At 43.2% G+C, this 14,701-nt stretch overlaps 1 protein-coding gene across 7 annotated transcripts in view; it reads right to left on the bottom strand.

Moving 5' to 3' along the window:
- Positions 1 to 8,938: 8,938 nt before the first annotated feature.
- Positions 8,939 to 14,701, bottom strand: part of ctnnd2b (catenin (cadherin-associated protein), delta 2b) — a 209,609-nt gene continuing 203,846 nt past the window's right edge. For all 7 annotated transcript variants that reach the window (XM_063461036.1, XM_063461034.1, XM_063461033.1 and 4 more), the window contains 2 exons: positions 13,511 to 13,587; positions 8,939 to 11,620 (listed from right to left, as the gene is read on the bottom strand). In XM_063461036.1, the coding sequence (XP_063317106.1) occupies positions 11,357 to 11,620; positions 13,511 to 13,587 (341 nt within the window). In that variant the 3' untranslated portion in view covers positions 8,939 to 11,356. The remainder of the gene's footprint in view (positions 11,621 to 13,510; positions 13,588 to 14,701) is intronic.

Here is a 14,701-nt window from a genome sequence, read left to right on the forward strand (position 1 = left end):
CCCCTCTTCCTTTCTCTCTCTCCCTCTCCACCTCCGAAGATGGTCGAGAAAAGCTACCTATTGACACACCGACTACTCGTAGGCCGAGCGCGTCTGCGTCGACGACTCGGGACATTCACGAGCTCCTTCTCCAAAGCTCACGTCACTGGGAATGGACCCGTACGGTCGCGACGGCAGCAACGACGGCGAGAACGGCGACGAGGGGATCCCGGTCTCCGAATCGGACCGAATCGAACCGATCGGAGAGCGCGAACCGTGGGAGGAGCGATCGTCGCGGAAACCGAACGAGCGTCCCCGTGTGCTTCAGGGGTCACCCGCCAGTCGCTACTGGGACAAACACAAAAGAAACGCACCGGTTCAAGCCGTGGCTCCGTTCGACGGGACGTGCGCGTGTTCCGTTTGCAAAGTCGAGAAAACCCGCCGCTCTTCAAACGCCACCCCAGAAACAGCGAGAGATGTCTTCCGACACTATGCGTGGATTTTCGATCCGCCACAACCGCGCGGCCGCCGTCGCAATCGATGGAGGGTTACAGCCGTTTAGGTGTCTTTGTCTGATGCCGCTTTAACCGGGGGTCCGCCTGACCCCCACCTCCCCCACCCCAAGCTGCCTCCGCAGCCCTTTGTTCCATTTCGTGACGAGACCTGGGTCCGCGCTGCCGGGGTCCGCGTGACCCCCTCACACGCACACACCTCTCTCCCTCAACCCCCCTCACCGAGCCTCCGCGCAAGGTCCAGCTGCACCACGAGCTGGGGGTCCGCGTGACCCCGCTCCCCGAGCGTTTTCTTTTTTTTTTCTTTTGGTCCAGGCCCAGGGCTGCACAAGGGTTAAGGTCTGCGTGATGTCCGACTGCGCCCATGTGCAGGCAAATGTAGAGAGGATTCACTGTGTGCAAATCATTCCTGCTGCCTCCTGCATCATCTATTGGCCATCTAAACCAGATTATCCATTATTGAGAACATGTCAGAAAGGGCAACTTCAATTTTTGGCTAATGTTGAGGATGTGTTTACTGTCAGGTACTGTATAGATCCAGTGCTTTGTGAGTACTGGTGATTGTGTGAAAGCCATCCTTAGCTCTTCCAGTGCGATGCTTCAATATTTTGGCTAATTTTGCTCCAGAATGGTCGTAATACAAAAAAACATTTACAGGTGCTTATATATAATACGAATATATGTGTTGTGTTACTATAAAGAAAAGTCTGAAGGAAAAAAATATCAGATATGGTATTATAGTCGAATTAGGCCGATGTATGTATAAAACGCAACCTTATTTCTGTGTGGAGTTTGCATGTTCTCCCCGTGTTTGCGCGGGTTCTCTCCGGGAACTCTGGCTTCCTCCCACAGTCCAAAGACATGCAGTTAGTGGGGTTAGGTTAATTGGAAACTCTAAATCGCCCATAGGTCTGAATGTGGGAGTGAATGTGAGCACGAATGGTTGTCTATGTCTATGTGTTACCCTGCGACAGACTGGCGACCTGTCCAGGGTGTCCAGGTCTTGCCCTAAGACAGCTGGGATAGGCTCCAGTGCCCTCTACAACCCTGAAAAGGATAAGCAGAAGCGATGGATGGATGGATACGACCTTATTTGCCCTCTAGTGGAAACCACTGAGAATTGCAACAAATGTACATTAAAGGTCTGAGGTGCTATTGTTTGTAGTTTCCCTAACCCTACCCTAGAAATATTCAAATATGAGTAGTTATTAGTGTATGCCAGAATTATTGTATGTGTTGATTTCCTAGCATTGCAATTAGATTATGTCACAGGGTTAAAGGAAAAGCCAACTATAAATATCCTAGTCAGGCGCTTCAGTGTGCCTTGTTATGGATTCCTCGAGTCTCGAAGTCTACTGGAGAGATGGAACACACTCTTTCAAAAGATATTTCCTCATTTGCTGCTTTGATGATGGTGGAGGGCAGAGCTGGGTTGTGATCAGGTGACTGAAAATGATGTGAATTATTTTGCTTTGGCCTTCACAAGCTTAGCAAACCTTTGTTGATGCAGTATTGTTATCCCGGAAGAAAATATTCCCGTCAGGGTATATAGAGCCACAAGACCACCAGATTTCCTCAGTGTTGTGGTTATAGCCTCAGTCACACTAGAGCAGTGGTTCCCAAGCTTTTTTTGCTAGGCCCCCCTTTGTTTTACAAGAAAAATCTTCGCGGACTGTTTGTCCGTGATTTGGAGAGCCCAGCGCGTGCTCCCGATGCAGGGAAAACCAATTCTGCAGGGGAGACCTACCTTGGCACTTGTGCAGGTGAAGCCAAAGGGAAGATATGCTTCACCATATTTTCTAGTCTTTGGCTTGGAAGGAAGTTGGTTTGGAAACATATTTGACGATGCTTCATCTCCTGGGGCCCGTTCTTCGTACCTCGCTTACTACATCCAAGATCAAATGACACATCCAAGATCAAATCATCGCGCTAACTTTGATCTCGCTAATCCGGTTCTCCGAACACACCTGTTGTTGACGATTAGTATAGCTGGATGAAGTAATCTGAGATCACTGGGTGGCTTAAAAGGGGCTACGCATCGATAGTAGAAACATTGATCGGCAACCCTGTGATTGGTCGGCGAAGATGTCGAAGGAGCGCGCTCAGTATTTCACGGCAGCAGAGCAAGAACTCTTGATTGAGGGATTTCAGGAGTTTCAGAGTTTAATTAAAACGCAGGGGAACACTGCAAAGGCTGCAAAAGCAAGGAGAGAGGGCTGGCAGAAAGTTGCTGACAAATTAAACTCGTAAGTGATCCATGATATTACATTATATCATGTGATATTATATTATACCACATTATATTATATTACATCATATCCTCTTTCACATTAGAGCCACAACAGGACCCACTAGAACATGGGAACAAGTAAAAGTGAAATATAAGAATATTCTACAGAATGGTAATATTTATCACTTTCAATTTATCAATTTATCATATTGCTTTTAGTCTCTTGAAAAGAGACCCTGCAATAATCTGTTTGTTTGTTTATAACAGCAACCAAGAAAAGGGCAGAGCAAATAAAGACAGGTGGTGGTCCTGCACCCCCTCGTCACACCCCGGCTTTTTGTACCGTGACATTTATTGACATTGTGGGTTTTTTGTGTGTAGTTTTACATAACACTCCATCACTTTTACTTGTTCCCATGCAAGGGGTGACTGAAGCATGCACAGTAAGTTGGGAGATATATCTATCTATATATCTATATATATATATATATATAGATATATATAGATATAGATATTATATATATATATATAGAGAGAGAGAGAGAGAGAGAGAGAGAGAGAGAGAGTGTTAAGTAAATAACAAAAAAATCGATATCTCTCTATGAGCACACTGTCGCGCTGAGCTAAAGGATCCTGTCTATCCCGCAATATACGCTGAATTCTGAAAACTCTCCTTATCAGTCTTGCACCTTCCGCAATGGGTTGCTCGCGTACAAACGGACAGGACATGGCTGCGACAGACTTCCCAAATCCACCTTCGCTTTTATAGCCGTGGTCTCTCATCTTGATTACACGAAGTCATTTACTATTACTACTCTAAAATATGAATTACATCTGACATAATCTACTACATGACATAGAATGATTAATAGTACATTTCCCTTTTTTTCGGAAATGACCTGTATGTATCTGTATGAAATCAATAAAAGAATGCTGCATTATATTTAGTTACATTGATAATATTTATTTATGGTAAAACAGTGGCGAAATATCGCTGTTGCTTTCATATAACTGCAGCGGACATACCTGAGTGGCCGCGATCTAATCCTGTTTACATAAAGTAAACCTGCTCCCGAGCAGGTTTACGCTTACGGATCTGTTGCTATGACAGCAAGTCCCAGATGAGCTTCGGAGAACCGAACGATCCAAGATCACGCGAAATCGTCAACATTCAAATCCGGCTAACTTACTTAGCGAGGTACGAAGAACGAGCCCCGTCGAAAACCTGTCCATTATGCTAGCAGTGTCCAAGCGTTCTTTTTTTCATACCGTGCCCCCCCTGGGGGTGGGCCCCACACTTTGGGAACCTCTGCACTAGAGTGGTAATTGGAAACCTTGTGACTAGGAAAGATTCAATTGAATGCTTTTTTCACTCTCAGCAACCATTTGCAAAAACTTGTAGTGATCAGATCGACCTCTGGATGGATCCTTCTAAACGGCTGCAACAATAATAGCTGCGCCATGGTCTCCAACCTGTGTAACTGTAACATAAAAGTCCCTTAATGTTTCAGCCTTATTTATACACAGTTTTGTGAAAAAGTATTTTCCCCTTTCCTGATTTCTTAGGGGCTTTTTTTCCTTTGGAGGAATTTTTATCCAATCTTTGCAAAATTGTTTAAATTTAGTCAAATTGGAAGGTTTTCAAGCATGAAAGGAAAAGTATCTCAATTGGATTTAAGTCCAAACTTTGATTATGTCACTCTAAAAAGTTCCTACTGTTTCTTTCTTTGATTTAGGGATGGAGTTGCTTCTGTACTTTGGATCTTTGTCCTGCTTCATAACCTCAGTGTGTTTGAACTTCAGAGTACAAACTGATGGTCAGACATTTACCTTCAGGATCTCCTGGTAGAGAGCAGAATTCATGGTTCTGTTAGTTAGAGCAAGTTGTCCAGGTCCTGAATCGGCAAAGCACCTCCAGACCATCACACTAGCACCTCCGTGTTTGACTCTTGGTATGCTGTTCTTGTTATGAAATGCTGTGTTAGTTTTATGCCAGATATAACGGCACAAGGTTCCTCCATTCATGGATGGTTCTCGCCGTGGTTCACTGGAGTCCCAAAGCCTTAGAAATGCTTTGTAACCGTTTCCAGACTGATAGGTGGGAATGACTTTGTTTCTTTAGATCGTTGCATGATGTGTTGGTTTTTAAGAGTTTTTGCTAAAACATGTAAATGTGAAAATATTTTATATTTTAAAAAGGAAACACTGTGTTCCATTTTCTGTATTTGAGGAAAGCAGCCACCAAGTCTTTAAGGTGAGGACTCAGATATTTTCTACTCTTGGCAAGAGAATCTGAGGACACTCTGTGAACCTACGTTCTGTACAGAGAAGGTCGAATCACACTGACCAAGACATCTTGTAAAGTGTACTTTGATTTATGCCTTTCAGTGGTTGATCTTGAAAATGCACAGGTCCTTGCAGCCAAAAAAATTAAATAAATAAACTATATGTTTAAGTCTGGCAGTGAGCCATGCAGAGCAGATTTATTATAGTCATGTACTGCTGCAGGGCAGGACAAACTCTGCTAAATATCCCTTTAATATTTAATCCGGGTTACTTGAGTAAGGATGTAAATTGGAGCCAGTAAAACATGAAACACCAAAGGGATGAATGAGCAGAGCACTTAAAAAAAATGTGCCTGGCATGTTGAAGGAAGGACTGAGCCACAATACTGAACAGTACCGGAGGCTGTTAAAGCCTCTCTCCATGGACCTTTTTAGTCTCTGCCAAAAGTTGGAAGTCATAACGAAAACCAATGATTTTGCTTTGAGGATACATCATTTTGACAGGGACCTGAAACAACACTTGAGAGTTATTTAGAAGCAGCAACATGAGCCTCTTGGACAAAGTGTAGATTCAGAGGACAAGTAAAAGCAAATCTAACAGGTCTGATGGAGATTCTGCAACTTTTCCTTGAATGTTAACACTTTTTCTACCTTGGTTTGCTATTGCGCTTGTGTAACAAGTTTTCCTTTTGTTTATCTAACACACCATATTCAACCAGAGCATTTAAGCCATATTCAAGGCCTTGTTTGTGAATTGTAATGCCAGTTTTAGGACAGCGAAGGCTCTAACTGTATCCTTCTCTCTGTTGTTTGTTATTGAACACACACAAATCAACTGCAATACTGACTTTGTGTGTGAAGCTAAGTAGCTACCTAGCAAATGACCCGTGTGGCTGGAAACTGAAAAGCTCTTTAAACCTGGCTTCAAAGGTGAGGGCATCTCCATAGCCTTCTGTGGTAAAATAGCTAGCTTTACAGCATTAAATATGTGACTTCACGGTGGTGAGATCCATCTTTTATATACTTATATAGTCTTTGATGCTACTTATTTCAATTTTTTAAAAAGTCTTTGATATCACAGCAGCACTTTTGCAATATATATATATTTTTTTTTAATTTGTCGCTACTAGCATGAAATTATTAGACTTGGTTGGATTCCCACACTCGATCATATACTCCGACCACAGAAAGAAACTGTTTGCGTGATACAGAAGCTCAGCATCCAGAGTCGGTGAAAAACTTACAGGACGTCCACTTTTTATTTCTTGAGCTTCTCTCTCACTTTGCTCTGTACTCCGACAGTGTAGCCACACTCTCCCCCCACACACAGCTCTCACAGATGCTGTGCGTGTCTGTGGTGTGGTGATCCATCTGCAGAAAGTCATGCAGAACAGGCCTCGGAGACTAAAATGGCCGCCACCCTGACCTGTGGTGCAGTTTCTCTAATGACCACCAGAGAGCACTCATGACCCTTTACAGGCCCAAATGAAGTCATTGCATGGATGGACCCACACACACACACACACACACACACACACACACACACACACACACAGAGAGAGAACACTGGAAAACTCCATTGATTACGTCACATCAACACACCGGTGTGTTGATCTTATCTAAGTAAAAATGGGAGAATTAAAGGTAAATAGCAAAGGCTACAGCCACCTTTTGTCCCGTGCCTAAATGATGAGCAGCATTTATGTTAGTAGTCTCTACAATGTGCTATACCACACTGGTTAATTCTCCTCCCAGTTTCTATTTGCGGTATCTTTAACACAACATGTGCACTCATCTAGTTTATTAGAGGCAGCAAACTGCTGCTAGTTAGACCCCGCCCCCTTTACTCACAGGGCAGTTTTTGTTCCCAGCTTCCACAAAATGCTGAAAACCTTCCTGTGAGTGAGATCTGGCTCCATGCTGACTGACACATCACATCACTTCAGTAGATTTGTCAGTCACACAGTCATGCTGCCAATTTCCTGTTCAGTGTCACCCCAAAGGTGCTCTGCTGGATTCAGACCAAACCTGCATCTGCAGGACTTGACATGAAGGTAGCAGCTCTCTGGTTTCAGGGATTTTGTCCAGGATGGTGGAACACTGAGAAAAAAGCTTTGTTTAAAATAAAACTTGGATCTTTTTATTTCCCACAGAACTCTATGATCTTCAAATGCATCCTCAAAAAAAAAAAAAAAATGCTAATTGGATTTGAAAATCCCAATAATTTTAGGACGACAACCACAAATGTCTCCAACAATTTCTGTTGTCTCATTTAGCGACTTGTTAGCAATAACATGTCCGGATTATGTGAAAGTGTCAACACATGAGCGTGATACTTGTATATTTAATGATGCAGGAAAAAAGTAAAAGCTCATGTTAACCACAGACCATGGTTAACATGAGTTAAACACTCTGTATGTCAGTGTTTAACAAAGCATGGTCGGATTCCTTTTCTTGCTTCCGTCTGCAGTGGGCTGAGGGACCACTGAATGACTTGTATTCTATTGTTAGTTTCACATAAGAATGCTTTCTGGCAACTAACCATGAGTGTGCACTGTCCCAGGACCAGGAAATATGTAAAAATAGTCCTTCCTTGGAGCTTAATGTGGTTGAAAGAGTTTGAGCATGGGACAAGAGTCTAAGTTTGGATATTTTCATAAGTGGAGAACAAAAACAAACTATAAAGGACACAAATATCGTATGTGAATGCACATAAGCATTTATGGTGTTGTGCAATTACTTTTGTATACTTATGTAATTCTTGTTAAACATTAAAGCTCCTGCTCTTTGTGGCATTATTTAAGGGGGAATGCATCCACAGACTGACACATTTCACTTTGACTCACACATTTCTTGTGAGACTCACGTCGGTTCTCTCTCTTTTTAAAATTTGAGCCAATCACACATCCGCTTTCCTAACTGCTTATTCACAGTGAGCTGGGGCCTATCCCAGCTGACACAGGGTGACAGGTGGGGTACGCACTGGTCAGGTCACCAGTCAAACCACAGCTCGAGGCAGACAAACACACTCTCAAATCAATAAGTATGGCCAGTTTAGAATCACAAGTTAATTGAACACGCACGTCCTTGGACTGTGGGAGGAGGCTGGACCCACACAGGAACAGATGTGTTGGAGAACTCTCAGTATAAGGGATAGGAGACAAGGGATAAAAATGCCTTACAGTCCTGCAAAGTAGGACATCTGGTTGACTTAGCAACTATAGAAATGTGTTTCCTGTGATGTGAACAATGTCTGACTCTAGCGAACAGATTTCCGTCCTGTACTGAAAGAAGGGTGGGTAAAACTCCCTGGAAAGTGGGATGCCAAACAATAAAACCTAAGCTGTTCTGCAGACACGGCACACTGGAAAACACAGAATACCTTTTTTCCACTGATGTGGTGCCACAGCTGCTGCTGGTGATGGTACATGGCCAGCTCTGTCAGAGTGCCTCATGCAATCAAGCCTACATTTCAACAGGTTGGAGAGTATGTGGTAAAAAGTTAGGATAATATAATGAGGAAGGCAAACATGGGAGAATAGCATAGCGTGCTATTGGATCACTGCGGTATTGTGTCACTTCCTGTTCTCGTTTTTCTGCAGGTTAATCTGTGCAGCTCATTTAATTACAAGGCCTTGATCTCGACCAGTCGCGGCAGATGGCCCCGCCCCTCCCTGAGCCTGGTTCTGCTGGAGGCTTCTTCCTGTTAAAAGGGGGTTTTTCCTTCCCACTGTCACCGAGTGCTTGTTCACAGGGGGGTCATCTGATAGCTGGCTTTTTCTCTTTATATCACAGTCTTTACCTGCAATATGAATAAAACTGAATAGAATTGGAGAAAAGTCCTCAATTTTGCACCAGGAGCACTACTTCAGTCGCAAACAGCTTTGTTTTTGACACCAGAACAAACAAACTCTCAGAATCAGAGGTTCTTTGATGGTTCGTTTATATTTTTTGGAGCAGTTGCAGTCTGTTTGAGGCAATAGAAAGATTCACAATTTCTCTTTTTAAAACACGTTTGGTCTAGCAACAAAAAGGTCACCGACGTTATATCTCCATACAGGTCTCATAGTAAGTTTTCTCTGCCTAAGGATCACAAGGACATACATAACGTTGTCAGTTTCCAGATGCTTACTAACAAAAATACAGCACGTCTGCTTTCCATCCAGTGTGTGTTTGTGGTGGTGGGGCGGCGGGCTGGCTTTATCAAGCATTGGAAGATGACCTCTAGGACTTCTAAACAGCAGTGAGTAGGGAGAACCAGGTTCTGGTGTCACCTTTTACAATTTAGCCTTCTTCACTTACAGGAAAAAAAGAAGAAAGAAAAGAAAAAAGATATTTCAGTTTGACAACAAAATGGGCATGCATTGACGGGTGCATGTTTCGGTATCTGAGACTAAATCATCTAAAAAGCAGAGGTGCACTGGTGACACACTCCGGTGGTTTTATCAATGCAGCACAATGGGTGGAGTCTGAAAACATCTTGTGCACAGACAGAATACAGACGTGTCGGAAATACTTCTCACGGATGTAGCACCTTTGCTAGACTGCCTCAGTGACGACGTGGATCCCTGGGCCCTGGTCTACTCTACTCCACATAGCAACAACATTACTACACAAAGTCGACAATTTTAGTGTGCTGACCAGAAAATTAACTGTGAACAAAATTCCTACATGTAGCTGTTTTTTTGATTTTTTTTAACAAGTCTTTTTTTTCCATAATGTTGCTGCTATAAGTGACATCCACATCTGCACATAAAAAGTATATATTTATATTTATATAATATATATCCGTACTCTATTAACAGTTGTTGTCTACCATGAAGTTAGAATTGCCAACCATCTCTCAGAAAAGTTTTTTCTTTTTTTGTACTTCAAACATGAATTAATTTACAACACAGAAATCAACTAATTTTGTACAGCTCTGGAGGAAGTGAGGCTCCACAGTCCCTCCGCGATTTTCCTTTTTCTCTTCTTCTTCTTTTTTTTTTTTTTCTTGTTACGATTTTACTCGGGAGTTTCGGTGCAGTTCGACGGTTTTCATCCCAGTAAAACACAGTTTAGAAAAACCAAAGCATTTACAAAGTGGCATCGTTAGAACGGCGAGGATGTTCAGCTGAAAACCTTCAGCTCAACTTGGACCCTTGAATGCACCGTCAACACTCCCCTTTCAGCTGAGGGGAAGTATCCCTCGTTTGGCACGGTTATATACACGATGAACACAGGTCACTCGAAGGAGGGGGGTAAAAGCAGGGGAATGGTGTGGAGAAGATGTAACGCTAGCCTAAAAAAGCCCCAAAAACAACCTTTCTTTAGCAGTTCTGGCAGCTGTACTAACTGTAGGGCAGTGGAAAGGAGCACCGTGACCTTGCAATTCATATCCAGTGTTTCACATTAGCGACATCCATGATATGAGTTCTGAAAGTCTGTGTGTGTTCGGGTAAGGGGGCGTACTTGGTGAGGAGGTGAGTCGGAACCAGTGGCAAAAGGCCTGACATGACACAGAAAATAGTGCAATGTACAGTACGCAATGCATCTCCGTAAATGTACAGTGTACATCAAATACTATACAATCAGAATTAAAAAAGTAGAAACACAAAAAAAAGTGTTACAAATGACCAAAAGTCTTTCTTGCCCAGAGAATACGTCACGCTGAAGTCACAGACAGAAAGAAAAGTTTTGTGTGACAGACGTCCTATGTGTCCTACAGCTCTTGTGCTTCACTTTACTAAAACCCATGGATGCTATACCACATATTTACAGATTCCTCTTGGGGTATCTCTGACTCGCTGCAAATCTCATCCTCAAGTCCACCGATCCACGTTTATCTTTCATCGTCCTTCTTCATCGCAAAACCGTTTGCCAACTTTTGCTCCCGCTTTCCTTTCATGTCCCGACTCTCTTCTCTCTCTCCGGGTTAGTCTCCGATTGACATTCTGTATCCAGAGGCCTACAAGAAGCGGGCGCTCTTTCTGTCTGGTGAACCTTCTCTACCACTTGTTGATCACAAACGAAACACAGAAAGAAAATGTGTCGGTCAGTTTGGTTGGTGGTGTGCATGCACATGCTTGGCCACTCCTCCATTTGCTTCTGGTCCTCTCCTTCCTCTCCGAGATGTCCCTGAAAGGAGTGAAATGTCTATCAAGCTTTCTCCCTGCGTCTCCTTTCATGCGCTCCATCCTCCCCCTTCATCGTCCTGCTATCTATGATGCTACTCAGGAACTACAGGGGAGGATGGGGAGGGAGGAAGGGAACCTGTCCTTTCATCTTCTTTCACTCCACCTTTAAGCCACCCCCCCTTCACTTCCGGGTTTTCTTTTATCTGTACTCTCCTCCTCCTCCCTCATCTCCCCTTACACCCAGGAGTCTGGTGAGGCTGGGTAGTGGCTGGTCTCGTAGTTGAGCTCGCTGTAGGGCCGTGAGGCTGAGTAGAAGTCTACATAGTTGCCGGTGGACTTGAGGCCCTGCAGGTGCATGTTAAGGTCACCCTGCGGGGGACGCCCTCCAGCATGAACCTGGTTCTCGTAGCAGGCCTGATCCTCGTAGTTGCTGCTGTCAGGTGGAGGAGGATTTTGGAAAGGGGGGTAGGGTTCTGATGGCAAGCCTTGAGAAGATACCTAGAAAGAAGGAGAGCACAATCATTACAAATGACCACTCATGATTGGTCCAAGTCACCAAGTGAGAGTGAGGGGAGTACTGGGAACCATGAGGTTTCTCATGTGACACTGCGCATTGCTATAGAGTCGTCCACCATATTGGATGTGATACAATACAAAGCCTCCAAGTGATTGCTTTGGTTGCTAGCAGATGTCTACTACTAACTACTAGATGAATGGCAGTAAAATCTGAAAAGGTGCGACACAAACAGGAAATGGAGATGTTCGCCTTCAAGTTAAAAGTTGTGCCTTAGGGCTCACATTTCAAAAATTGGAACTTTAACTTTGAAGGCAAATTTCCAATTTGTGTTGCACTTTTTACAGTTTCACTCCAGCTCAGAGAGCAGCTGGCCAGTATTTATACACAAGTCCATCACTTCTATTCAAACTACCACCGCAACAATATGCTTGTGACCAAACCAACCATGAGGAGCTTTTTTTCCATAGCAACAGGTAGTTGACAGATGGTCATGCATCCGTCTTTAAGCGTGTTTGATTGGGACCCTGTTCACTTGATTGTCACTATTATTGTCAATGCCATGTCCAAATGAGGTAGCATCACATGGTTAGTGGTCACATGTCTGCAAAACCTCAATAAAACTGGGTTCTGACACTGCTTCATCAAAGTGGGTGATGGGTAGCGATTAGCTTTTACTGGCAACACCATCCAACCAAAGACTAGACTGTGAGAATAACTGGAGTTCATGGGTGTATTGCCATAGTGCTTAAACGGCATTCTTCATAGGTTTACAGTGACCTTTTAGGACTTCATAGTGTCTTTATAGTATCACTATTAAAGCCTATACGATTCAGTTTCACTGTGATATTTCCTATTCACCTAGAACTATACAGCAGATCTTCCTCTTAAAGGTGAGATGAGTCATAAAGAATTGAATAAAGCTGGCAGCGCAGCATGGAAACATTAATGCTTTCTAGTCTATCAGATGCTGAGTGTTGTGGGTGTTCAAACGTTTCCTCAGTGAACTCGGGGCATCTTAAACTACTGAAATCAAATATAATCACTAACCTGTCTTTGGTGTTTTTATTTTTTCCTCTCTCTTTACATCTTATTTTTATTCACACCTGCTTCTTGTAGTGTTAGTAATTCATTTCATGAAGGAAGGAACCTTCTGAGTTTATAGTGGACATGTATAATGACTAATTTACACTATGAAGCCCTGCTCCCAAAAAATGACATAGATTCACCGCTGTGCCATCTTGTGCCAGTACAGAACGTGATTTCACTGGGTAGGGTGGTTGGTTGGTGATAAGAGATAGCACAAACAAATGTAAGTCTAAATAGTAACAATAACTCAGTGGAAAAAAAGTCTTCCACACAGTCTTCATTCATAAAAGCCTTACATTACTTTTCAGTTTCAGTGCAGCTAACAACGAGAAACAACAGCGACAAACACTTACTGCTAAAGAGACAGAGTGACAGTGGACAGTATATCCTTGCTTTTTCAACATAAAACTCATTTTTGCAGACAGGGGCAGTTCAAAGTGACCCCCTTAGATTGCTTTTTAGTTTCAGTGCCCTTGTTTTTCACTGACTTATCAATTGTGTCACTAGTTTGCTAACATAAACTAATGTAAGTCTATTAGCCGCAACCAACCAACCAACCCAGTGATGATTACGCTAAACATGTTCTAAAAATGTTAAGCCTCACAGTGTTAAACCTATGTTAGTTTTTGAGAGGAGGGCTCCATGATGTAAATTAGCCTTTATATGTGCAGCGTTTCATGTCCCCTTTAATGCTGGTGTGTCAGCTAGAGGTGACAAGTCACCTTTAGCATGTACATGAAACCTGATTATGGAGTGTGTTTCCTAAAGAAAGGGACTTGTCATACCTGATTATACTTCAGGTCATCAGTTGGGGACACATACGCTCCTCTGTGTAGTGTTGAAGACCCACCGGAGATTTGACCTGCAGACACAGTGAGGATGAGTTCATGCTCTAAATCGTTTACTCAGTTTTTATAATTAAAGTAATCAAATGGGAGTAGGCTGTCAGTGGTATCAGCTGGACACCTGCTGCATTAACATTAATGAAGAGGATGATGAATGGTGATTAAGGAGAGCTTGGATTTTTTTGTTTCCCATGTAACAACTGCTCTTGGTGTGAACTCTCTCCAAGGATAGACCGCATACAACAATGAAACCCTCGCTAAAACCCAGGATGTTGACAACAAGATTAAAGCTCTGTGCTGATGGTGATGTTGGAAGAAAAACGCTGCTGATAATGAAAAGTTCCTTATAAGATATGATGGTGCAACAGCCTAAGGCCTTCCAATGGGGAGATTGGTATTAGCGGCCAGAGGCCAGAACTGACTTAGCTCAATGGACCAGAGAGAAAACACAGACACAGCTTTCAGGCGTGCAAAGTGAGCAGACAGCAGAGGTCAGTGGTCTCAGATGCTAGTTGGGAAGTTAAAAAGATTCATTGATAAGTGGCTGCTCATGTGAGTCTGCAGCGTCTCTAGGTTTCTCAGTCAAAGCCACCCTTCACTTGACACATCCAACTTCAAAGCACTAACATAGCACAGGTAGAAAATACTAGCTTGAGGGCTCATAAAGGGACTTCACTGACCAGTTGGTCATGTCACTGTGGCTACATCCATCTTTTATATACAGCCTATGCATATAATCAGGGGTGCACATAAGTGGTCCGCAGGTGCGCATTCGCTGTCAAAATAAAAGACGCGCACCAGATAAAAAGGCACTGTTTTTGTCCGCTAGAGTGGGATTTTCACGGCATATTCTGCACCACATCTCTGTGCGTTCATCATTTGTTTGAAGCCAGCTCACCTCCTGCAACCACTTTTCCGAGAATACGCGCTTCTTTTGCGGTTCGGACTCCTTCTGACATTTCTTTTGGGGTGGATGAACACCAAAGTAATTGCTTAAAGGAGCTTGCTTCTTCGACGTCTTTAAGAGTTCTAAAAAAAATGTCTGTCCTCCTCCAGAAAATCTTATGTACGCAAACGCGCGTTGCAACTTCTTATCTGGTGCGCGTCTTTTATTTTGATAGTGAATGCATA

Source organism: Pelmatolapia mariae, linkage group LG18, assembly GCF_036321145.2.
Source record: "Pelmatolapia mariae isolate MD_Pm_ZW linkage group LG18, Pm_UMD_F_2, whole genome shotgun sequence".
Lineage (NCBI taxonomy): Eukaryota > Metazoa > Chordata > Actinopteri > Cichliformes > Cichlidae > Pelmatolapia > Pelmatolapia mariae.